This window comes from Pseudovirgaria hyperparasitica, assembly GCF_010093815.1.
Source record: "Pseudovirgaria hyperparasitica strain CBS 121739 unplaced genomic scaffold EJ05scaffold_8, whole genome shotgun sequence".
Taxonomy (NCBI): Eukaryota; Fungi; Ascomycota; class Dothideomycetes; order Acrospermales; family Acrospermaceae; genus Pseudovirgaria; species Pseudovirgaria hyperparasitica.
The window spans coordinates 883867-906608 of NW_022985556.1; the positions used below are offsets into that span (position 1 = coordinate 883867).

The following is a 22742-nucleotide window of genomic DNA, read 5'->3' on the forward strand; positions in this document are numbered from 1 at the left end:
TAGTGGTGCTATATTATACGAGTAATGCCTCGAAGGACCACAATGTGAGCGAAAGTCGACGAGGCAAGCTTCGGCTGTTCTCAAGGTGTCTCCAAATAGCGGACAAGGGATAGGTATCTGTGGTGAGTAGAATTGAACGGTGGGGCCCGGAAGTGCTGGAGCGGGTGCCTGATGTTCGGACACGCCGATATGTGCAAGCGTCGGGGCGGGTGTTCAAGGTGATGGGGCTTATGTGACTGTTAAATATGGCAGAGAATGCCTGGGACGGAAGATGAACGCAACTGTGAGTGAAAAGTAGAGTGCTGGCGACGTTTGAGAGTGAAGGAGGCAGATGCGGCACGCGGGAGGTGGTCTCAACGAACGACAAGGCAAGCCTGGAAAGGTGGAGGGGCGTATGTTGGAACGGGTTGGTGCCTGGGTATGTGGAGGCGGGCGCCAAGCTACGTATGCCAACAACGAATTGGGCTGCGACCCTCGATAATATGATAGGATCAAGTTTTGATGAAAACGGCACAGCTGTGAGATGAAATAATTATGGATGTTATAAGATAGATACCTACTCAGCTGGATGAGAGAGGCCGGGAACAAGGCCCAGGGACCGCAGAAATGCCGGTGAGCAAACCACCAGGCAGGCGGCTGCAAAAGACTCGATCGCATCCAAAACTATCCCCCATGTTCACTCCCCATGTCTCTCTCATTTGCTGCCACGCGTGATATTGCATGATGCCTTCTCCTACGGCACTCCTACGGCATTCTGACATACCTGTTAAATCAAATGAAAGAATCTACCGCTCAATACAAGCTCCACGTAAGCTGTCCAACACATCTCGCCGCGTTTCGGCCCTATTAGGGCTCCCCTATTGCAGGTTCGCCAGCTGGCAACGAAGCCTTCCAAAGTGCGCCAATGCTCAACAACGGTTCTGAGAACGAGCTTCATACGGCCATTCTGGAAAATCAGCCTCGGACATTATTCTACCAAGAATTGTGGAATGTCTTCTTTCTGTCATCCACTGCGTCTGCGGCTGACGTTGGGGTCAGCAGAAACCTCCAATCGATTACGATCCATTGGTTGCGTTCTTTTTTGGTCCCCGTTTTGCCGCCAGAAGGATGCTGATAGTTGGGGAAAGCCTGCCCACAAGCTGGGTGTCCACGTTGCAATCCGGGCATTGTTTCACAATTCCCATCATTGACGCTTCCAACTTACAGTAATATAACATGGGGACGTCATTTGTCCGAGTGCTCACATGCCCTGACGCCGCTCACCGTTCACGACGAGGCATCACTATCCCACAAAAGAAATAAAAAGTGATCAAGACTAGCAAATCCGATCTTCAATGTTTCATGTGCACGGCTGCTAAGCCCAATGTGTACAGTATTGGCGCTGCTAAGCCTTGTTGGGTACAGAAATAGAAGAGAACATGCATTTCACCCGAGGCCGGTAGGCATTACCTAGTAGAGTGAAGATATATACATAGTAGGCTGTACTTGGCTTCGATGATAAAAGATGACACGAACAGCTCCTCCCGACCTACATAGCGTGTGGCGTATCGCCAGGCATATCACAAGTTTTGATAATCTTCCCACGTGTCCTACCAGACGCATGTAAACGTTGTCTAATAAAAGTGAAACTAAGCGGAGCAGCGAAAACTGCGCCTCGAGTATACTTGCTTAATGCCATATTCAGTCTAGACGTATGAACAGGGTTTGATCGGGTGCATCAGGTTCATGACAGTCCGCATCGTCTGTTTCTGGAACAGCGAATATAATCTAAAAGAGCAGTGCTACTTACATGGTTCGATGGTGTAGTTGGTTATCACGTCAGTCTAACACACTGAAGGTCTCCGGTTCAAGTCCGGGTCGAATCATTTTGTTAATTTTTGCTAGTTGCGCCATCCACTCACCAATATTGCGCACAAAGTACAGAGCCTAGCTGCTCTATAAGCACCAATTTTGGTTTAAGACATCAGGGTCTGGCCCTTCGATACTCTCTTAGAGTCGTGGTTACATGAAAAGCGATTAAGATTAAATATGAGCAAGTATTTACTTATTATACGGCGTTGAGAACGAACAAAAGAGGGAGAATCATGAGAGGGCTTATCTTTTGCTTATATTGCTTGCTCTGTTTCGTTATAGGAGCTCTAGATAATGTCAGCCAATCTTAGTAGCTAGACGAACCGTGTCATAGTTTGCAAAACAAATGGTTGACTACGATAGCAGGACTGGGGTGTTGGCATAGAATTGGCGACGGTTATATAACATGATTCAGACACGAGAAGAGAGGAGTGCCCTGTCTAAGTGGATCTTGCTCGCAATTTCCACGACGTTGCAGATTTTACATGATGCAAACCAAAGCTACATTCGTGATTTGGTGTGCGTAGACAATAACATATGTACATGTACTCTTCGATGCATCAGCACAGTAGTGCATACCTCCTGGTCTTGAGTTTATTCTGCTAATGCAGCGACTTAGACAGCGCCGGCCTTCTTCAATTTCTCTGGTAGATCCTTCTTGATTCCCTGCAGATCTGAGTTTCCTCCCACGAACTCTCCACCGATGTAGATCATTGGTACAGTGTTGGAACCGTTCTCTTGCGAAAGTGCGGCCTTGATCGCGTCGCCGTCATCTAGGTGTGACAGTTAGCACTAACACTCACACTGCCTATGGAACGTATGCTGGTACCGATTTGGTCAAGCTCCTCAACGTGGAACTTCGCGCCTTGTGCGGTCAGGGTCGCCTTCGCGGTGCGACAATATGGGCACCATGACTTGGAAAAGACTACAACGGGGTTCTCCTCGATGAGTTTGAGAGCCTTGGTCTTTGCGGCAGACATGTCGGCGGGTGAAGCAGTACCGAAGTTGAAGAATCTGCGAAGGAACGACGTGGTGGGCAACTGAGCGCGTAAATGCGGCTGTTGTAGGGATGCTTGTGATTGTGGTCGAGCTATTGAGAGTGTTGACAGAGGATACACAAGTGCGGGCGTGGTGGGGCAGACTGGCTTCTTAAGTATCGAGGGCCTTGGAGGTGATTTGAAATGGAGGATATGGCGTGCGGGCATTGATTGGGTTAGAAATGGAGGTGAGGAGCAATCAGAGTCGACTGGAGTGATGCAATTTGGTACACGACTGCTCGGTAATGCACGCCGAGTTCTGGCGTCATCCACCCCGGACGGACCTGCTGTTCCAGAACCTTTGCTACCCGTGTATGCCTGAGGCATTCAGGCAACACGGCTTCGCAGTCAATCGCAATCCAGGACCAAAGGACCATTGTCTTCGTTATATCCTGGTGCCTGCCGCGTTGTCGACTCTCTCTTTGCCTCAACAACAAATCACGATGGGTGCGTGAACCTCTTCACGACCTAGCGAAATGGCATATGCTATCGTCAACCCCTTATCTCGCTGTCCTTGATCAACCTGCAATCCAGCGCAGGCCCGCGAGCTTCCATCCTCAGTCACCATGGGAAGCACTTCCGTCCTTTCCGTCATCTTCTTCGCCGTCGCCCTACTCATTATCTTCGGCGCTGTGCTTCTTCTCATACGATACTACGTCCCACTACGATCTACGCCTTCATACATTACTGTGCCGGCCTTTCTCGCGATCGCGTTACCGGCGTCGATTATCCTCCTTGTACCAATAGACCTTGCCAGTTGGGCACAAGAAGATGATGGGGACTTGAAGGGCATATGGCTGCCGGAAAGAGTTATCCTGGTGTCTTGGAGGATACTGTATTGGCTGACTTTCGTGTTGACATGGTATGCGCTCGTCGGACTGGTTGCTGCTAAGATGTCACTAATTGTTTGATAGGGCGATACTCCCACTCACAGGCGAGTACGCCGATTCCGGATATCGCGAACCTCGAAAGAAGCTTCTATACTCTCTCCAGAGCAATGGCAGATACTGGCTCATTATGATTGGTGCCAGTACGCTTGCTGCAGTGTACTACTTCCTCCAGAACGGCCTCGAATACCTCAGTCTCAAAGGAACAGTGATGGCATTAGCATACGCATGGGGTCTAATCTTGGCGATATACTTGATGGGCCATGGGCTGGTTGCTATGCCACGCTGGCTGTTTCGCACGGCAAGTGTCAGTAACAGGCTTCGGATCACGCAGTCGCATGCGCCCAAGGTACTCGATCGCCTTATGGACTCGCTGGATGAGGTGGACAAATACGAGCTCCAGGTTCAGCAACTACAATCGAAGAGAGGAGCTGTGTCCAAAACGTTCCAAGAATGGATCGACGAGCTTTCGGATGGCGTTTCGCTGCTCGAATCGAGGCCCACGATTGCTCGTGCCACCACGAATGTACCCGTCACAGTCACCGAACGTTACCTCGCCGACCTAACACGCAAGCTGAAGCGTGCACGCCACAGAAAGATGCGCTTCGTTGATGAATGGGATCGACTTGTTCGCTCTGCCCAGAACACTCAAGCCATTCTGGATAGCACATCGACGCAACGCCTCGACTTCCCTGCCAAGGATCCCCACGACCCCTTTTTCCGCCTCAGATTCATGACCCCCTATACCCGCTACATCCTCCATGTACACATAATGCCGATCACATACTATGCGCTCTCAGCACTGCTTTCCATCGCCGCCGTCCTCGTGATATGGTCTTCCATTGTTAAATCCCTCTCTGCAGAGCTCTCCGTCGTCGGGCTGAGCGTCGTACACAAGGGCAACTCATCCAGAATGCAGATCAGTCTAGCTGGCCAACTTACTGCGGCATTCTGGATGCTATATATGCTTGCCTCGGCCCTCTACGCCGTCACGGAAGTCAAGATCTGGGGCAACCGCGCGCTTGTACGCCGCGGCACGTATCCCGAGTCCGCAACCTGGTACGCGTGCCAGCTCGCCAAGCTCTCCGTCCCCCTAGCATACAACTTCATCACCTTTCTGCCGCGCGTCGTCTATCGCGCAACATGGTTCCACAAGTTTCTGGGCAGGCTGGTCGTGCTCACGCCGCTCGGCGCCGGCTTCCAAGACTACTTCCCCATGCTCATCCTTGTCCCCGTCGTCATGACGCTCTTTGGCGTGTACGGACGCGTGCGAAACGTCTTTGGCTTCGGCGCCGCCATGGTCGACGACGAAGACGGCGAGGCCGGCGTGAACAGTTCATGGCGCGAGGGCCGCGCCCTCATCGACCGCGAAATCCAAGCTCATGGCAACGCCGACGCCGTCGGCCTCGCAAACAGAATAAATACCACACCTTCTTCCTCCGCCTCAAACGCCCGCTCTCGCCCCGCTGACCGGTACACCGACGACCCATCAGCGCTAGTCCACGCAGCGACCGCAAACAGCATTACTACGTCCACACACACCCAACGCACCCGCCTCGAACGCGCCACGCGTCAGGCCCGCATGGCAGAGGAGGAACAAGACGCTGGCGGATTCTTCGATGATCTGGGCAGTCGGCTGAGGAATACATTCGATACCATGGAGCGGCCGAGGTGGATGATGGGTAGTAGTAGTGGTGCTGGTGCTGGTGCTGGTACTGGGAACAGCGACATGCCGCCGAGTCCGGACGAGCCTGCCGGGGGCTGGTTTGAGGGGCTAGGTGGGAATGGGGGTAATAATGCGCATGGTGGTCGCATTCTTGGTAGTAGTGCTGCTGCTAGGGGACAGCAGCAGCAGCAGCAGCAGGAAGGAAGCGGACTGCGGCGTTGGTTTGGCGGCGGGGGAAACGAAGGGCGTGTTAGACTTTGAAGATGAAATAGAGCATTGTTTTCTTTCTCTTTTACTCTTTCTTCTCTTCTTGGAAATGAATTCCCCTGGAATTTTCGAGGATAGAAAAAGAGAAGTGTGTGTACGTAGTAGTTAGTATGTGTATGAGTACATGGATCATATGTTCAGTATTGAAGCTAAGAACACACACATGAATCGTTTGTGGCATTGGGATGGGGGTTTTTCTTTTGGGGGGACAGGGGGGGCGAAGAAGGTGCTGCTGCTGTCCTGAGGTGGATTGGGAGCGGGAGTCATAGTCATAGTCATAGTCATCATACCTGTGTGGGCGCGTTGTTGAAAGCCTGTCTTACTACTTATTGCATGCATGGCATATTTTGAATGATAGAGGAGTGATAATTAGCAATCATGGTGTTTACATTAATTTAGTGGGTTTTGGGCCACTGTTGAATTCTCGCTGGTGATTTGGAGTGTCTGCTGTCCCGTAGTTGCTTACAGTGTCGATTCACTACTTAGTTAATTAGTACGACTGACCGACTGGTTCAGTTAGGACCGGCTGATATGCATGCATCCATACATTACATGTCACACACCACTCACTAGATATTCAAGCCGAGGTGATTAATGCATCCACTTTCATTCCTTACGTGATACAACATACTGATGCCGTCTACCAATACAAGCGGGGGAAAGTCAAGGTGCCCACCACCAGCAGGACTTTGACGTTGCAACCCTCTCGATGGTGAGAATAAGCCTCCAGATCGGCCCTTCACCCATGCCGCACCCTGTAGACCTGCATATCCAACATCACGTCCCATGCAATCGCGCTTTTCTCATGCGCCGTCGTGTTTTGCGCGGAAAAAATCTTTTTTTTTTTCATTCTTCGTTCATGTCCTCCAGTACAAAGTAGATCGAGGGGGGAAGGGTTTGCGAAGCCAGTCGTGTCCCAATGCGCAAGAACAAACGAGAAAGAAACAAAGGGCATCGAGAATATGCCGTAATTGGGAATCATAGGACATGTTCTTCGGCAGAAGTGTCCGAATGCGCAGGGGCTGTGTTCATGCTTCTGTGAATTGCTCGTATCAACCTAATCGTCGAACTGTACGGCCAAGAAGCGCTCAGGTATTCGGCGCGGTCGCTGATGTGTGAATCGACGCTATAAGATGGCAAACGACGAACGACAAGGAGTAGTCTTTGCGTGTTCTTCGTCCAGCCTCAGGCCGTTGGACGCTCTGGGGCTGGCCGGTCTGGTCGTTCTGGCCGTTTCTTTCCGCGGTTCAGAGACTTCATTCTGCCAAGAAAGCCTCCGCTCTGCTTGACCTCACCATCTCCGCTGTCAGATGTGAGCCTACGTTCGAGACCGTTACGCATTGGGGAGCTAGGTGCACGCGGTCGTCCAGTCTTAGCATCCTCTGCAATTCTGATTGTCGTGCCCTTCTTCTCATATGCATCGTCATAATCTTCGAAGAACGGATTTTGTTCACCAGCCTTAGTTATACCTCCTGCACTCTGAACTGTCCTAGAGGGCATAGCCTCTTCAGGAGAATTGACGCCATTGTTGTATCTGGGCTCTCCTGTCCCGATACGCGGTGCGCCATCCGCGAATCCGCCTCGACGTGGCTGTGAGATTCCTCTGATGCGTTGTGCGAGTGACTTCTTTCGCGATAGGCCGTTGCTTTGGAGCACCGCAGTTTCGTTCTCTGAGTCCCGTCGTTGCATGGCTGATCTTGACGCTGGAGCGCCCTCTAAGAAGGTCGAAGTGCCTAGACCAGCTGTCTCTTCACCGTGAACAGGTTCGATGAGGCCTTTTGGGTTGACGATGGCAGAGCGTTCGCTCTGAGGTAGTTTGGCGCGAAATGTGAAGGGATCTTGACCCGTAGTCCGAGCATTATAGTCACCAAATGCATCAGGCTGTCTACCATGGATCCGATCGATATCAATTTTGTTGTTGACTGGACCAGAGCCACCCATTGCCATGTTCGCTGAACCCATTGGAAAAGCTTGCATGGGAGCGCGGTGGTCCTTCTTGCGGTTTCGATGAGGGTTGCAAGCGTCGAACGGGCCGTCATGATGGAAGACTAGAGTGGTCAGTGTGTCGTGCTAGCTTGTGACAAGGACATGTACTTACGTCCAACGCCATACAGACCGGTGGCGTCAAGCTTGTCGATCGTGTCAAGACCATGAGGTTTCTTAGTCCGTTGGCTACGAGTGTCGCGTGACTTGCCATCTTTGCCGCGATCTCCTCTCTCGCGCTCGCGTTCCCGACGACGTTCACGTCGCCTGCGTTCCTCTTCAGCAGTAAGAGAGCCTTTGTCAATTATTGAGGATTCGGAGTTGCGTCGAGGTCTGCGGTTTTCACGTCTTTCTAGGCTTTCAAAAGGACCACGCTCATCACGAGGTGGGCGTGGTCTCGAAGGGCGTGCATCGACCCTCCCATCCTGTTGTTCTTGGGATCGTGATGGGCGGTGGTTTTGTGGTGGAGGCAGCGTTCCTGCGCGCGGTGGTGGATTCATACGTTGCTTGGGCTCTGTTGGGGGTAAGTATCTGTTTGGCAGCAAAAAAAAGCTCGACTGCAAGCACGTACCATTGCTTCTGGTGTCAATGGCGTTCCCGTTGAGCTTCATGTTCTTCTGTGGATAGTAGTTAGAAAACATGTGCACAAAGCTGCCAGACCTGGATAACAGGACGGAAGTGGCCTTGAGAAAGGAATGAAGTTTGCGGGATAAAAAAAGGAGGGAGGGTGCACAACGGTAGCGGCAGTTTGTAGGTGGGCAGGGGTCTGGACGTACAAAAAGCTCATCGACGTGACTTTCAACTTCGACCTTGTTCGGCGAGCCATTGTGTGCAGGGTCCATTCTGTCAAAGAAAGGAGGGCTTGTGCGACTTTGGAGAAAGCCTGGAGAGACAGAATCTTGTTCGAAGTTTGCTAGAAAAGGATTTCGCGAGACTGGGCGGTCTCCCGGCGCGCTGTGTGTGCTTCCTGGCGTGTCTAGAGCCGGAGAGGTGACTGCAGGCGAGCGATTGCGGAAAGGATTGTTGGAGGAGAGCTCGAGAGTGAGGTGGGGAGAGGGTCTCCGATCTGTTTTAAAGTTGCAGGTCAGCAATGCGCTCTCTGGGCATATTAGATGAATTAAGTGGCAAAATGCAAGGTAGCTGGGATTGGTGTCGCGGATACAAAGAACCGTGTGTGAAACAGGAGATGCGGTAGCGCCGCAGTGGACAAGGAAAACGCACCTTGAACATGAAACTGCGCCATGGCTAGGACAGAGAGATTTGTTTGCCTAGATTGTCGTTGTTGATCGTTGAAGGAGAAAAGATGGCTTGTTTATTTATTCCGTACGGTACAGCTTAGCGGTGTGATTGAAGTAGGGAGAATGGCCGGTGATTTGGGGAGCGTGGTTTAATACGACAGGGAATGGGTGCGCGCTCTGAAGTGGTGGATCCGAGTCTCTGGGGCTGCGATGACGCTTGAGGGCGGTTGGCGCCAATCTGGCATATAAGGGTACAGCCGCGAACTGCGACGTAAAGGAGCCGAAGAGTGGGACACAGAGGTCGTCCCAACGCACCACTCGGCACTGATTGCGTGCTGGTTATTCAGTAAATGCAGCAATGTGCTGTAGTGAGACAAGATGGTGTTGAGGCTGTATTCCAATAATGACTCGTCGGGGATAGAATGCTGGGCTGGCGGCGCTCCAATGGAAAATAGAATGGCCAGGGCGTCCGGCCGTGGACGAGGATTGAGAGTATATACGTACTCACACGCACACGAGACGCAGGAGGGGCAGAGGTATTATGCTGGCGGTTAATAAGTGTGTAACAAGACTGGAGCGGATGATGAGATGTCTGATGGAGGCGAGAGCGGAAATATAGTGGTTGTCTAGGGCGATCGAAGGGCGGAGTAGGCAGAGTGAGGGTGGACCCAGTGGAAGAGCCAGAGTCGATATTGCTTCGGTCTTCCAAGTGGGACGGACTGGACGACAGAGTGAACAGAGTGACAGACAGGCGCGGAGGACAAGACAGAGAAGGAGAAGGACGAGGAGAGAGGGAGGAAGAGAGAAGGATAGAAGTTTGTTCGTCACTCGGATCGTTCCTCGGGCTTTTGGCTTTTGGCTTTTTGGCTTTTGGGGTTTTCCAGGCGTTCTGGCGTTTGTTTCCTCTTGGCAAGAACAAGAGGCAAGGTAAGGTAGGGTAATTATACGCCGCGTTCTCAGGAGGTGAAGTGTATAATAATAATAATGTGAGGGACACTGACACACACACCCTTTCTCTTCTTGTCTTCTCCGGCAGCAATAAAGCTTCGATCACGGGAACAGGGGGGAGGGGGCTGCAAGGGATCATGATCTATTAACCTATTTCTATTACAAACGGCATAAATGACACAAATGACCAGGGCGCATCACTTAGTCGGCCTGTTAATTACTACTACGGTATTAGTATTACCCCTACGACTGTATTCCTGTCGTTCCAGGGATGGTAATTAGTAATTATACGGTATACCTTAATTAGCTACTCACGATGATCAGTCAGATATGATGGGGCGGTGCTACTTACTCCCAGTCCCAGCTGTCTCTCGTCCGCCTTGTGACTTCGTATTCTCTACCTACTACTCCTTGAGCTGAAACGCAGAAACCGCCGTCTATTGCGGTCCAGACTTTCTTGCACTGTATCGTTTGTCCTGTGCGTAGTCCGAGTCTGAGCCTCTGAAGAAAGCTCCGAATTGCCGTGGTCCCATCCCAGGCTTGGACTGGAGGTCGGTTGAGGCCTTATGGATCTGAATTGCTCGACTTGGATACCTCACTCTCGGCGTTCCACTGTTCACCACATTGAATCCTGAATAGGTAACGGGCCCAGTGGCTTCGGACTAGGCTGCACGCCAGAAGTCGGAACGTGACTGAAGTGTGGGGATGTCGGTGGTCCCTGGATGGCAGAAATGCTCGTCTGGCTGCAAGCTTAGCTAGCTGCTCGGTAATCTTTGTCTTGACCTCATCCGAGCCATACGAGTAGCATCAGGTACAGAGCAGATCATGGCCGTTGATCGTGGAGTTTGCGTACAAGGTAAAGTCAGCGAGAGATGCTGCTCTCTAGAGTATGACGATTACAAGCCTGCATTACAGTATCACAAAGCAAGCAAGCAAGCACAGGTGGGCTTTGTCAACATGACATGCAAACACACACGCAAAATGCCACCACCACCACGTCAAGCCAGCCAGCTGCAGCCCACTAATTACCTACAGTAAGCCTAGCTACTCTCCTGTCTGTATGTACTGTAAGAAGCCCACCTGGCTGCTGACCCCGCCCCGGTCACCCCGGACTTTTTTTTGGGGAGGGGGGGTTAGCTAGCTAAAAGAGAGGGGTATGGCGCCGGTGTCGGTGCCAAATGCACACGCTAATTCCACTGCTACAGTACAGCCCACCTCAGTCGGCACTGGGCAGGGTATGCAGCTATTCTGGCTTAGGCCTAGCCAGCCACAAGGACAGCCCTAGGCGGGTGCGGGTCTACCTAGGGGACTATTAGGGCTAGGCAAGGCGTCGGCCGCCTCAACTTCTTCCTCTTCAGACCTCGTCTATCATCATCCACTGCAATTGGCATATTTGTTGCATCTGCAATACCACTATCAAACAACAACCTCCTACACCCACTACTGGAAGGGATATGGCTGAGACACAGAGCCCATCTGTTCAGGACATCCGTTACGGTGGCTTTACGCGCTTCGAGCTCGAGCTGGAGGTATGTCCATCATCTCACCTAATTACCTGCTCCGTCCGTGTCTATACTAATAGCCATTCTCAGTTCGTTCAGTCTCTAGGAAACCCGCTGTATCTGAACCACTTAGCTGCGACGCAAAAGGTCTTTGACAACCCGGAATTTATTGCTTACATCGATTACTTGCAATACTTTCAGCTCCCTCAGTATGCAAAATATATCGCGTACGCCTTCCTGAACTCCAACCAGCCTCCATGCCCTCTGCTGACGTCAACTAGCTATCCTGGCCCAGCCTTGCGCAATCTCGAGCTCCTCAAGCAGGAAACTTTTCGTAAACACATTGTTGACGTCGGTCTAGCTCAGGCCATGTTCGAGCAAGGCATCATAGCTGGCAAACGCGATCAGTCGTGAACGTAGTTTCTAAACTGACTTTCAAGCTCAACGCGCCACTCAACGCACACGAGTATCATGTCTCGTATCATACCACAGATCGACAGAAACGTCGACCACATCAAGGCAGTTCATTTTCCAGGGTCTCGCAGAATCGGACACGATGCGATCTTCGCTCGGCAATTAAACTTTCGGGGTCTCGGCGATCGCCATCACTCGAGTGAAAATGACCCCTGCCACCCTGCCGAATCCATCAATCAATCAATCCTACAGCCTGTGCTGAGTATTGACTGTCCCGGACTTAAGTCGACTGAGCATGAGGTTTCTCTTGGCGGTCGAACCTGCTTTAATCGGCAAAATCACGTCTTTGTGGGTGCTAGACTGCCGGGTTCCTTCCGGTGGTGTACTTCCCATGCCACCAGCTCGAGAATTAATGAGGAAACATCAAAACTCGCAACAAAATATCATTCTAATACCATACTCTACTTGGCAAGCTGCGAATAATATCGTACCACAATTAGTATAAGTCGTTGGACATGGCGTGCGATCCTGCTTCAATCCATGTCAATTTTCGTGCAAATATAGCTTTCCTTAAGCTCTAATATCCATTCAGCATTCTTGGCATCTTAAATGTATCTCCAGTCCTTATTACTCCCTCGAGTCCCGACGATACTTTGAAGACTATTCTCGAAGCCTCTCAGAGTTATAGTGAGAGAGAATTGGGTACAGTTTCCAGACGGCTTGCTGGGACACAGTATTCCAGGGCATCAAACCAATCAGACTTTCCACGGGGTCAAGAAGTTTCGAACGCTGTAGTATGGAAGAGGAGATTCTTTCGTGTTATGGAGTTTCAAGTCCCTGCTCGAAGCTGTCATATAGGTAATATGCTACCTTCTGTCACGGTAGCATCCATTTGGAATAGAAGCACAGTATTCGGCTCTGCTTTCACCTCGGAATCGCTTCGATGATGCTCTTGCCTCTCTCACAGCACACTCAAGGCCTCGTCTTTCTACCCGACTACTGTACAGCGCTCTACGTTCTTATGGCATTGAATAGGTTGACCAATGTGTCGTGCACGCAGAGCTATACATCCTAGGACCAATGCTAAATACTCCTTGGTAGAGACTTGCACGCACTCAGTCCTTGACTTTAATGATATCTGGATCTCTTTTGAGCTTTTCAGCTCTTCCGGTATCTATCTATTTATAGCCGGCGTTCGGATCGGACATAAGCACTATAAACCACGCGGCCCTCTCAACAATGTCAATCCTGCAGTTCCGGACATCACATCCTACAAGTATCTCCAAGGACCTAGAAAACTCCTCGAGCTATAACCTTCCCCGGTCCTACGACCTTTCGTCATTCTTTCCGGGGCCTATCCCTCGCCCGAGAGCCCACCATGCCCGAACAGACCTTCCGGTCCTACACTCCCCAACAAGGCGCGGCCTACGCCCAATACCGCACGAACTACCACGAAACTCTCTACGCACTCGTCCTGCGCGTCCACACTTCTACTGGCGGCAAACTCAACTCCCTCCTCGACATCGGCTGCGGCCCCGGCACTGCCACAGCCTCCCTCGCACCACACTTCACAACCGCCCTCGGCCTCGATGCCTCAGAGGGCATGATTGCCACCGCCCGCGAGCTCCACCCCTCTACCACCTCCACCCCCAATCTCACCTTCGCCGTCTCTGCAGCGGAGAGTCTGGGTGCAAATCTTGATCCCCCTGTTGCAAGCAACAGCGTCGACCTGATCACCGCCGCGACTGCGGCTCACTGGTTCGACATGCCCGGCTTCTGGCGCGCCGCAGCGCGAGTCGTGAAGCCAGGCGGCAGCGTGGCGCTATGGACAGGTAATCAATTCCGTGTCCACCCCGATGTGCCGGGCGCGGCGCGCATCCAGGCCCGGATGGATGAGTTGAATGCGGAGTACTTGCGTGCCTATTTCGAACCGGGAACGGACGCAGCGCACGGCTTATATCGTAATTTGGGGATGCCGTGGAGCGTGGAGCCTGCTGTTGAGGAATTTGAGCGGGAGAGTGTGTTTCGGAGGGAGTGGGTTCCTGGAAAGGAAGGTGTTGGGGAGGAGTTTTTTGAGAGGCGGGTCGATGAGAGGGTGAGTTTGGATGTTATGGAGAGGATGATGGGGACGGCGAGTCCGGTGACGAGGTGGAGGGAGGCGAATGGGGGAAAGGTGGGGACGGAGGAGGATGTGGTTAGGGTTATTAGGAGGGAGGTGGAGAGGATCTTGAGGGAGGAAGGGGTAGAGGAAGGGAAGGAGTGGTTGAAGGCCAGTGTGACTGGGGTTTTGCTTGTTGTTAAGAAGAAGGGTTAGGATGAGAGGTTCACTCGTGGCTAATGAGTGGGAATCGATATTGTGGAGCGACTTTATTCTCGAATCTCAAGATTGCATTTCAAATATGTCATGCTTCAAGTTGAATGGGAAGCCTTATCGATGAGGCACATGTATTTGGCTGCCTGAGGCCGCAAACATATAACACAATCTTTGTCTCTTCAAGTACTTACTGTCTCCATCAATGCACATGCATCGCAAGCAACAGTTCCATCTAGACTTCTCTGGCCAGCTTGACTCCCTATCCAACTCCCTCACTCTTCTCACCTATGCCATGGCATAAATATAGACTACATGACAAGTGATCGCGGGAGTCGACCGTGGCTTAGACAATCATGCGGGCCCGCAAACTGCCTTGCACCAACACGATGACCAGGTACTGGACTTTTTGCGTCGCAGAGTCAGACGCGATGCTCATCTGAAGCTCGAGGCCGTCCTCGTGTTTCGATTTAGAGGCTACGAGCCTTTGCATAGGTACATCCAATTGTTCATGTCCTCAATCGTGGCGCGTTTAGCCGCCTGGCTATTTGCACCACGCAGGTGTGTAGGCTGGACTATGAGCCCCCACCACCACGCAACGAGCTCGTCAGAGTCCGTAGGTACCTACAACAGGGAACTCCTCCGTTGATAGCCCTGCCATCTCACCTCTTAGCTTTTCTGCTACGAAACCTTCTACGAACAAGATCAACCTGGCCACAGACAAAAGCAACAACAGACCGCCGCAGCGGCCAAACGGCCGAACATGAGTTTTGGCTGGTCCGTCACAGATGTCGTGAAGCTCGTTGAGCTAAGCGCCAAAGTGTACATGGCATTCAATGATGCTAGTAAGAACTCTACCGTGCAAGTACAGGCCCTCGTTCGAGAGCTCAAAAACTTCAACACTTCATTGTCCCTTCTTCAGAATCTGCTGGAAAAGTATGGCAAATGCGTGCCCTTGGTGTTTGCCGACTTCGAGAAGACCCTCAAGGAGTGCGAGACCTTTATCAAACCCTATGTGGATGCTTTGATCGACCGTGGGAAGTCTGTCAATAAAGGCTATCACACAATCGCCTTCGCGTGGAAGGATAAAGACGTCGAACGATTTCGGGCGCAGATCCATGGCCACGTGCAAGCGCTTCTAATACATACCCAATATCTCAATCTGTGGGTTCTTTTGTATCAAGTTGGTTGACATACGGTACACTGACTCTTAGTAGACAACTCACACTCGAGGCTCAGCATCTGCAGCCGCCTGAACGGACACTCCCAATCCCCATCAGGCATGGAAGACTATCAGCAAGCTCCATCAATCAAACAAGAGGACTTGCGCAGACAGAAACCTCTGATCCACTATTACTACAGGACGAATCTAATAGACTCAAGGACTTCCTCGAGGACATCATCGCTAACAAAGCTCAACCAGCGGCGGTGAGGGGTCTCGGAATCGCCCAGCCACGTTTGGCCGTATCAGTCGATCTCGATGTATTGCTGAAACTCAAAGACGATATCAGTGACGTTCTCGAGAGAGCTGAAAATCGAAACAAGAGAATTGCTTTCGAGCAGATCAACCATGACAAGCACTCTACCTATGGTAGCCCAGGAAAGATGACTATCTTGGAAACGCCCGAAGGCTCGCCGATCCCTGGTATCCAAATCGATGATCCCGCAGAAGCCAAAGACATATGGACGCATCTACCACCCAGGGCACTCAAAGAGCCGAGCCGCGCGGGTACAGCAAGAACGGTCGACAGTGGCATTGACTTAGAGTCTGTATATGATGAATACGAAGCATCGAGTAGTGGTTCCGTATCTGCGCCCGTTTTCCGCAACCCGTGGGAGGAGTCTAGTAGTATGTCACCGACAAGGCCGCGCCCAGAATCAGTCTCATCTGTACGGACAGTGAGCACCATCTCGACTGGAAGAACTTCCTGGAGAGCATCACATGGCTCTGCATACGCTGTCACACCCGGTATCACACCTTTATCCACTCCTAGCGCCGGCGAAATGCTTGTAGGATCCCATACAAGCCCGACGACTGGAATGGTACCTCTAGACTTACCTCCATCATCTTTCGTCTGGCAACTGGCAAGCGATACTGCGGAGCTCGAGTACCTTGTTGACAAGACCTGGCGGAAACCGGTACCATGTACGGTCAGTTTCTGTCGACGACAGGATGGTGGATTATCATTACGAGCAACACTAAAGACCGATAAAGGTGGATCCGTCTATCAGCATCTCCCTCCCCAAAACAGTCCAATACCTCTAGCGATGCATGGTGTCGTTCGCAACCAACCTAAGACCTACATAACTTTTCCACAAGGTCCTCGTGGAACCTACAGACCACCTTCAATCAAGGATATGAAGCTAACGTTTTCGACTACTGAAGACTGCAAGCTACTACAAAAGGAAATGTATCACAATCAGGAGCTCGTATACTCTCGTAACGTTCGCTTAGTCGAGTCAAACAAGCAGGTAGAGGAGTGCCGCAACACTAGCGTCAGACTCTTTCGGGACGGACCGTATCTGACTCTGCTTTTGTATACGAACAGAAGAGACAAGCCCATTTGGATTGAAGAATATCGTAAGTGGGTCTTGATTCATATATGGACATCAGCTAATTATGTTTCTACCTAGACGTCGCTTTCGAGCGGTTATCGTCTTCGACATTGAGAAAATCCTCGAGTAAAGATGTCAAGTTGGTGTTCAGCAAGAATGCGGCAGAGCACGCAGGGGGCAAACTACTTCGAAGACTGAGTAGTATGTCCTCTCAAGAGCGCCCGCAAGTACGACGAAGTCCAACTACATCATCTGGAGAATCATCGATTACCGTATCGAAAGGCTTCCCCATGAACCAGCATAAGCTTAATTGGATCGAGATTCATTTTGATACAGCCGGAGACCGCAATGAGTTTGTCAGAATATGGAACGACAATTTCGAGGTTATCATTTGAGGAGGTGCGAGAGTGTGGCTCGTATACAATGTACTATATACACATTGGGCGGTATCGTCGTACACACGTCGCAAAATCAGGAGCCTGGAAAGTACCTAGTCCCCACCCCCAAAGACTTCTGTCGAGATACCGAGTGATGAGTACGTGGGTGCAGAGCAGACATGGACTCATGTTTCCACGGCGCTGTAGCCTTGCTTCAGGTTCAGCTGATATTCCCTCTGTTCTTCGTCGATTAATCGGCTTACTGCATAACCCATCATCTTGCTCAGTGCACTACCAGCAATTCTAACACTGAGTAAGAGAGGGGGCAGTGGAATGCTGCTGCCCTGTCGACCTCAACACGGGGCGTTTACACGAAATACGGGGTGGGACATTTCGTGAGCGAAGCAGTCACCGGAAGTCGTGCTACACAGCCATCTCATGGGCTTCTCCGCATGAAGCAGCAGGATTATTCCGAGAAAGAACAGCCCAGACGCTCTACAACCGGCTCAGCAGGACAGACATGGCCTCTTTGGCTTCGATTCTAGTGCACATGGGCGACCGAATTATTGTATAGACAGTCTGCCTTGCTCCCGGAAAACAGGCTGCAACGCAGCGCCTTGAGGGCTGGTCTTGTGTGGTTGTAGAACGCGTGCTCCACTTACCATTCAACATCAGGCGTGTTCGATACGGACGCGCTGATTGGTCGACCGACGGATCAGCACAAACGCTTTGGAACGAACACTAACAACGCCAAAACATACAATTGGCTCTGCGCCTCCGCCACAATAATACACATCCTACTGCTTCGCCTAGCGAGCGAGGCAGATTGACTGCTAGACAATGTTCACCTTGAAATGGGAAGCCGGTGTCTGCCGTCAAAGCCGTTGAGATGACTGGAGCCGCAGCGCATCGTTGCGATGAATGACACATGGAGTATGAAACCTCCCTACGCAAGGACTGGCCAACTTCCTGACGCTTTATTAACGATATGCCCGGCTGATATCTTGGACCTGCGAGTGCAGAACATTTATAGACCCCCGTTGATCCGAAAGATCTCCGAGCCATATCATTATCATCGTACCTTGGGATTACAGGATTCAAGTGAGATATGGGTCTCAGAAGATGGGTTAATCGCACAGTGCGTGGGGTTAGAGACCCAACACGAGGCAATGAAGGCTATTCAGTAAGTTTTGGCAAACCACAAAAAATGACATCCTTTATTGACTGCCGTACAGGCAGAAAAACAACGCGAATGGACACTGGAAACGATCGACTCCTCTGGCTATCAGTGGTGGGTTGTAGTGGTGGCTGGAATCGGATTCCTGACCGATTCCTATGATATATTCGCTCTCAACGTTGTGACGCCGATGCTAGGGTTTGTGTATTGGCCAGAGGCTGGGGTCATGCCTCCCGGGTATAAGACTGGGATGATGTGCGCAACACTTGCCGGAACTATGGTCGGACAGATTGCCTTTGGCGTAGCAGCAGACTTCCTGGGTCGAAGGAAGATGTACGGCCTTGAGTTGATCATCGTTATCGTGGCTACTATCCTCCTCGCGATGAGCTCACGTGGAGCAGCGAATAGCATGGCCATCGAAGGCTGGCTCTTGACCTGGAGATTCCTCATGGGCCTGGGGATTGGCGCCGACTATCCCTTGAGCGCTACGATTACGTCTGAATTTGCGCCTAGGAAGCATCGTGCTCGCATGATGGCAACTGTGTTCTTCATGCAGCCAATTGGCCAGGTATGTCGTCTCTCATTTTTATCGTGCATGTAGCTAACATAAGAGCAGCTTTTGGCGACTGTGATATCTCTTGCTGCTGTGACATCTTGGAAGGGCTACATTACAGACAATGACATTGCTTGTCGTGCTGATGGTGATTGTCTGCGTGCGATCGACAAGCTCTGGCGGCTGGTAGTTGGACTTGGTGCAGTACCGGCACTTATAGCCTTGGCTTTCCGTCTCACCATCCCAGAAAGCCCTCGCTACAAGATGGATATCAAGAAGAAGTTTCAGAAAGCAAGTGACGACACTGACAATTTCTACGGGCGGGAATTCGACTTGGAGGAAACCGTACAACTCAATACTAGTGAGCCCTACCACGAGCACGCGCATGAGATGCACAAGGTGCCAGATGCGAGGGCCTCGTCCATTGCTCGTGGCGCGTTGACTCCGTCTCCAATGCCATCACCTGGCTACGGTCATAGTCCAAGCTTTGCACCTCCTGGGAGCGACACCATCGGCCCTGAAGATGATGTGCTTGACATCGATCATGATACGCATTACGTGGACGTAGTGGATATTGATCACACTCCTCAAGAACGTCATTCAATCGGAGGACACAGTGACCACCTTCCGAATCCTCTCGACGACCCACCAGATGCCTCTCAGGAAGACTTGAGGAATTACTTCATCACTCAAGGCAACTGGATCTGGCTTGCCGGCACCAGCTTGTCATGGCTCAGCCTCGACTTCGCCTTCTATGGTCTCGGCCTTTCATCTCCAGAAATCCTATCACACATCTGGTCACCCAACAAAGGCCGCCTGCCCGTGTACAGCACGCTCAAGAACAACGCGATCCAGTACCTCGTCCTAGTCTCAATCGGCGCAACCGTCGGCGGCGCAGCCATGATCAAAGTGACCAAATACGCAAGCCCCAAAGTCATCCAATTCTGGGGCTTCGTCGTCCTAGCCATCCTATTCATCGTCACGGGAAGCGTCTGGGAAACCCTCCTCAAAGACAGCGGCGACAAGCAATCCACAGGCCTCTACGTCCTCTACGTCCTCTGCCAACTCGTCTTCAACCTCGGTCCCAACGTCACCACCTTCATCATCCCCGCCGAAATCTTCCCTACCCGCTACCGCGCAACCTGTCATGGTCTGTCTGCCGCAGCCGGCAAGCTGGGCTCGTGGGTCGCACAGCTGTTCCTTGCCTTTGCGCCCTTTATGAAGAATCCGGAGAGCGATCTGGGACATGTGCTGCAGGTTATGGCGGCGTTTATGGGGGCCGGGGCTGTGGTGACGTGGTTCTTGGTGCCGGAGACGCGGGATCGTGAGGGGAAGAGTCGGACGTTGGAGATGTTGGGGCTGGGCAGGGAGGGGCTGGCGGCGTGGAGGGATGAGGAGAGGAGGAGGGCGAGGGAGGCGAAAGCGGAGAGGGATATGGGGGCTTGAAATAGATTTGTATATATCTTGTATTTTTTCACTGGTGCTTGAGTATGTGTTACTACTGTAATGATTCATCACTGTACTATTACAGTCCATACACCTGCATGCCTGGGACGAGAGTGATGAACTACATACGCAGTGCTGATAATAATCATCCAGCCTTGATCATGATGATGATGAACATCCCTCCCACCCCTTCTCTCCTTCCACCCACCAAAAACTTGGAAAAAATACCCAAATACACAATCGCCCTCACCAACCATCAGCACCAACCATCATCACCAACGCCCATCACCAACACCCATCACCAACCATCATCACCAACCATCATCACCAACCATCATCACCAACCATCATCACCAACCATCATTACCAACCACTCAAAGCACAGCACCGAAAGCACAGCAACAACCACGCATGTGAACGGAGTCCCATAAGTTCGACACAAACGAACAAACAGCCAGCCAGACATTCTGGCAGTATCTTATCTGACCAGAAGACGCCGCAGAACGACATTGGTAGAGATTCCCACTGTATCTGCACCATCTCCCGTCCGTAATGGTAGTAGACGGAGTGGGAGATGTGCATGGCTGATGTGGAGGGAGTGTTGTGGAGGGATGTGGGGGGATGTGGGATATATATGTGGTGTTTGGGGTGACGGGTAGGTAGGTGCTGGGTGGTGTTGTCTTCACTGGGTTGGACTGAGCTAGAAGTTTGTCATGTAGACATGTAAAACTGGTGAATGCGCGTACCTGGGATATTCTTACTTACCCGGCACACACTTACTTACCCAGCATAATCTTGCTTACCCGGCACAAGCACATATACATGCCTACAGCGTACTCAGGGCTAGTACATACAGGTATATAGCACAGTACACAGCCAGGATACTCCCTACTCTTCGAACCAACAAAGATCATCTGCGAATGTGGCAAATATGCGGCTCGTACGTTCGACGATGAAAACGGCGAATACATTTGGGAGTGTCCGAATCGGAGTCACGACACAAAATACGGCCTTTTCGCTAGCTTCTCGGGGGGGTGGGGGGACGGCTCGTGGTGGTGAGGTTGATTGGGGGTTGGTGGGTTGGTGGATTGGTAAATTGGTGGTGATGATCATTTGTGTGTAAATCCACAGTCACCGAGCTGCCTCATCACGATGATAATCACCATCATGATTATAAACAACGATGACAATCATCACCACCACCACCACAACCAACCCCATACTGTTCCGCCACCAACAAAAAGCCACGCATTGTCAGTCGCTTTTCCTGACACATGACATCTGCACTGCTTACATTAAAAGCAGAAAAGGGAGGACTCCTGAGGTCTGGATGGTGGAATGGTGGATGGGGAGGTAGGTATATATATATAATTTTGCGTTCCTGGTCACGGGTTGTGGTTCGATGCTGGGTTTGAGTAGTGTTATGACGTAGTGAAGGGTTCTTAGTTAAGGTAGGTCGTGCTAATGATATATCTACCGACGTACATACCTATCCAGGACTTATGGGGTTGTAACTGTGGGGGTTGATAGGGGGTGTCTGGGTGTTGGTTATTTATGTGGGTTTCGCTAGTGCGTATTGTAGCTGATGGTGTAGCGTGTTGTCGTGGTCTCATATTCCGGAGGTTTATATGTATGGCTATTTTTTGACTGCGTAGAAGGGGAGTTATAGGAAGTGAAGACTCGTCCGGGAGACCATGAAGGCAGATTAGTGGTTAGATGATGAGCGGAGAATCCAGAGAGATACAAGACCCTAAGCACTTGTAACACTTTACCAGGGGGAGTAAGAATGATAGCTATCAAATCGTTTGAGACCATGCGAGATATTCTTAAAGAGGAGGACGACAAGAAGATCAATGGGAAAACGAGTTAACTCACTGTGGCACGAAGTAGCTAGAGAAACAAAGAAAGAAGACGGAGGTGAATGAAGTTGCGCGCTAGTCTTGTCCGGACTAGGTTAGTCGTTCCTAGTGTTGCTCCAGGGCCAGCTTCTCGTGATGGTCTTCTTTCTCTTCAATGGGATTATCGAGGAAGCCCGGGGCTCCTGGGCATGTTCCTGAGAGCTTAACCATACTTAAGCTTCTTAGACCATGGCTAGTACATCGGAGCTGCCTGCTTATCGTAAGAATAGAAGATGAGTTTATCATGCATCCAATCACCTTAAGCGAGTTTCCGAAGTTTCCCACGCCGACGACATTCATCTTTCCGACCTGCCACAACGCGCTGCTGGCATCTCCATATCGGCACGAGTCACCATCGATACATCGGACAGGTGTCAGATAACCCCCCTGATCTACACGAAACATGCCTAGTCGCGATTGCAAGCGCTGTGGGGATCGCCGTGCATGAAAAACGGAGACTTGTCGCAAAGAGGAAGCTCTGAACAAAGTGACGACGTCGAATCATGACCTTGTGATAGTCCGCACTACCAATGCGCGCGTATGCACAAGAAGATAAAATGTAGAGTCTCGCCTGCGCATCACGGTGCTCAGCAATTGTTGACTTATATTCTTGCCGCATCCTGTTCTACCA

At 51.3% G+C, this 22742-nt stretch overlaps 7 protein-coding genes and 1 non-coding gene across 8 annotated transcripts; 6 read left to right on the forward strand and 2 right to left on the reverse strand.

The window, feature by feature from the left end:
• Positions 1 to 1791: 1791 nt before the first annotated feature.
• EJ05DRAFT_t41 lies at positions 1792 to 1865 on the forward strand. Its single transcript has one exon. It is a non-coding gene; the product is annotated as a tRNA-Val (tRNA).
• A 601-nt stretch (positions 1866 to 2466) lies between these two features.
• Positions 2467 to 2831, reverse strand: EJ05DRAFT_439427 (glutaredoxin-domain-containing protein; the record flags this gene model as incomplete). Its single annotated transcript, XM_033741874.1, has 2 exons — positions 2467 to 2624; positions 2681 to 2831. The coding sequence occupies 2 exons, from the start codon at positions 2829 to 2831 to the stop codon at positions 2467 to 2469; spliced, it is 309 nt and encodes a 102-aa protein (XP_033600529.1).
• Positions 2832 to 3279: 448 nt separating this feature from the next.
• Positions 3280 to 5702, forward strand: EJ05DRAFT_465021 (uncharacterized protein; the record flags this gene model as incomplete). Its single annotated transcript, XM_033742764.1, has 4 exons — positions 3280 to 3750; positions 3803 to 5475; positions 5501 to 5514; positions 5631 to 5702. The coding sequence occupies exons 1-4, from the start codon at positions 3455 to 3457 to the stop codon at positions 5700 to 5702; spliced, it is 2055 nt and encodes a 684-aa protein (XP_033600530.1). The 5' UTR covers positions 3280 to 3454.
• A 1191-nt stretch (positions 5703 to 6893) lies between these two features.
• EJ05DRAFT_500594 (Pal1-domain-containing protein) lies at positions 6894 to 8533 on the reverse strand (the record flags this gene model as incomplete). Its single annotated transcript, XM_033747016.1, has 4 exons — positions 6894 to 7756; positions 7807 to 8205; positions 8263 to 8308; positions 8468 to 8533. The coding sequence occupies 4 exons, from the start codon at positions 8531 to 8533 to the stop codon at positions 6894 to 6896; spliced, it is 1374 nt and encodes a 457-aa protein (XP_033600531.1).
• Positions 8534 to 11331: 2798 nt separating this feature from the next.
• On the forward strand, positions 11332 to 11793 carry EJ05DRAFT_439399 (SOH1-domain-containing protein; the record flags this gene model as incomplete). The annotated part of the gene is made up of 3 exons (XM_033741871.1): positions 11332 to 11406; positions 11470 to 11606; positions 11661 to 11793. 3 exons carry the CDS (start codon positions 11332 to 11334, stop codon positions 11791 to 11793), a joined length of 345 nt encoding a protein of 114 aa, XP_033600532.1.
• A 1384-nt stretch (positions 11794 to 13177) lies between these two features.
• EJ05DRAFT_416796 (S-adenosyl-L-methionine-dependent methyltransferase) lies at positions 13178 to 14101 on the forward strand (the record flags this gene model as incomplete). The annotated part of the gene is made up of 1 exon (XM_033741439.1): positions 13178 to 14101. A coding segment is annotated over one exon (924 nt), but the record flags the coding sequence as incomplete, so codon positions are not given.
• A 279-nt stretch (positions 14102 to 14380) lies between these two features.
• Positions 14381 to 17294, forward strand: EJ05DRAFT_376600 (uncharacterized protein). The gene is made up of 3 exons (XM_033741192.1): positions 14381 to 15268; positions 15322 to 16685; positions 16739 to 17294. Exons 1-3 carry the CDS (start codon positions 14868 to 14870, stop codon positions 17053 to 17055), a joined length of 2082 nt encoding a protein of 693 aa, XP_033600534.1. The 5' UTR covers positions 14381 to 14867; the 3' UTR covers positions 17056 to 17294.
• Positions 17295 to 17927: 633 nt separating this feature from the next.
• EJ05DRAFT_528556 (MFS general substrate transporter) lies at positions 17928 to 20213 on the forward strand (the record flags this gene model as incomplete). The annotated part of the gene is made up of 3 exons (XM_033748914.1): positions 17928 to 18220; positions 18273 to 18782; positions 18831 to 20213. Exons 1-3 carry the CDS (start codon positions 18146 to 18148, stop codon positions 20211 to 20213), a joined length of 1968 nt encoding a protein of 655 aa, XP_033600535.1. The 5' UTR covers positions 17928 to 18145.
• Positions 20214 to 22742: the final 2529 nt, after the last annotated feature.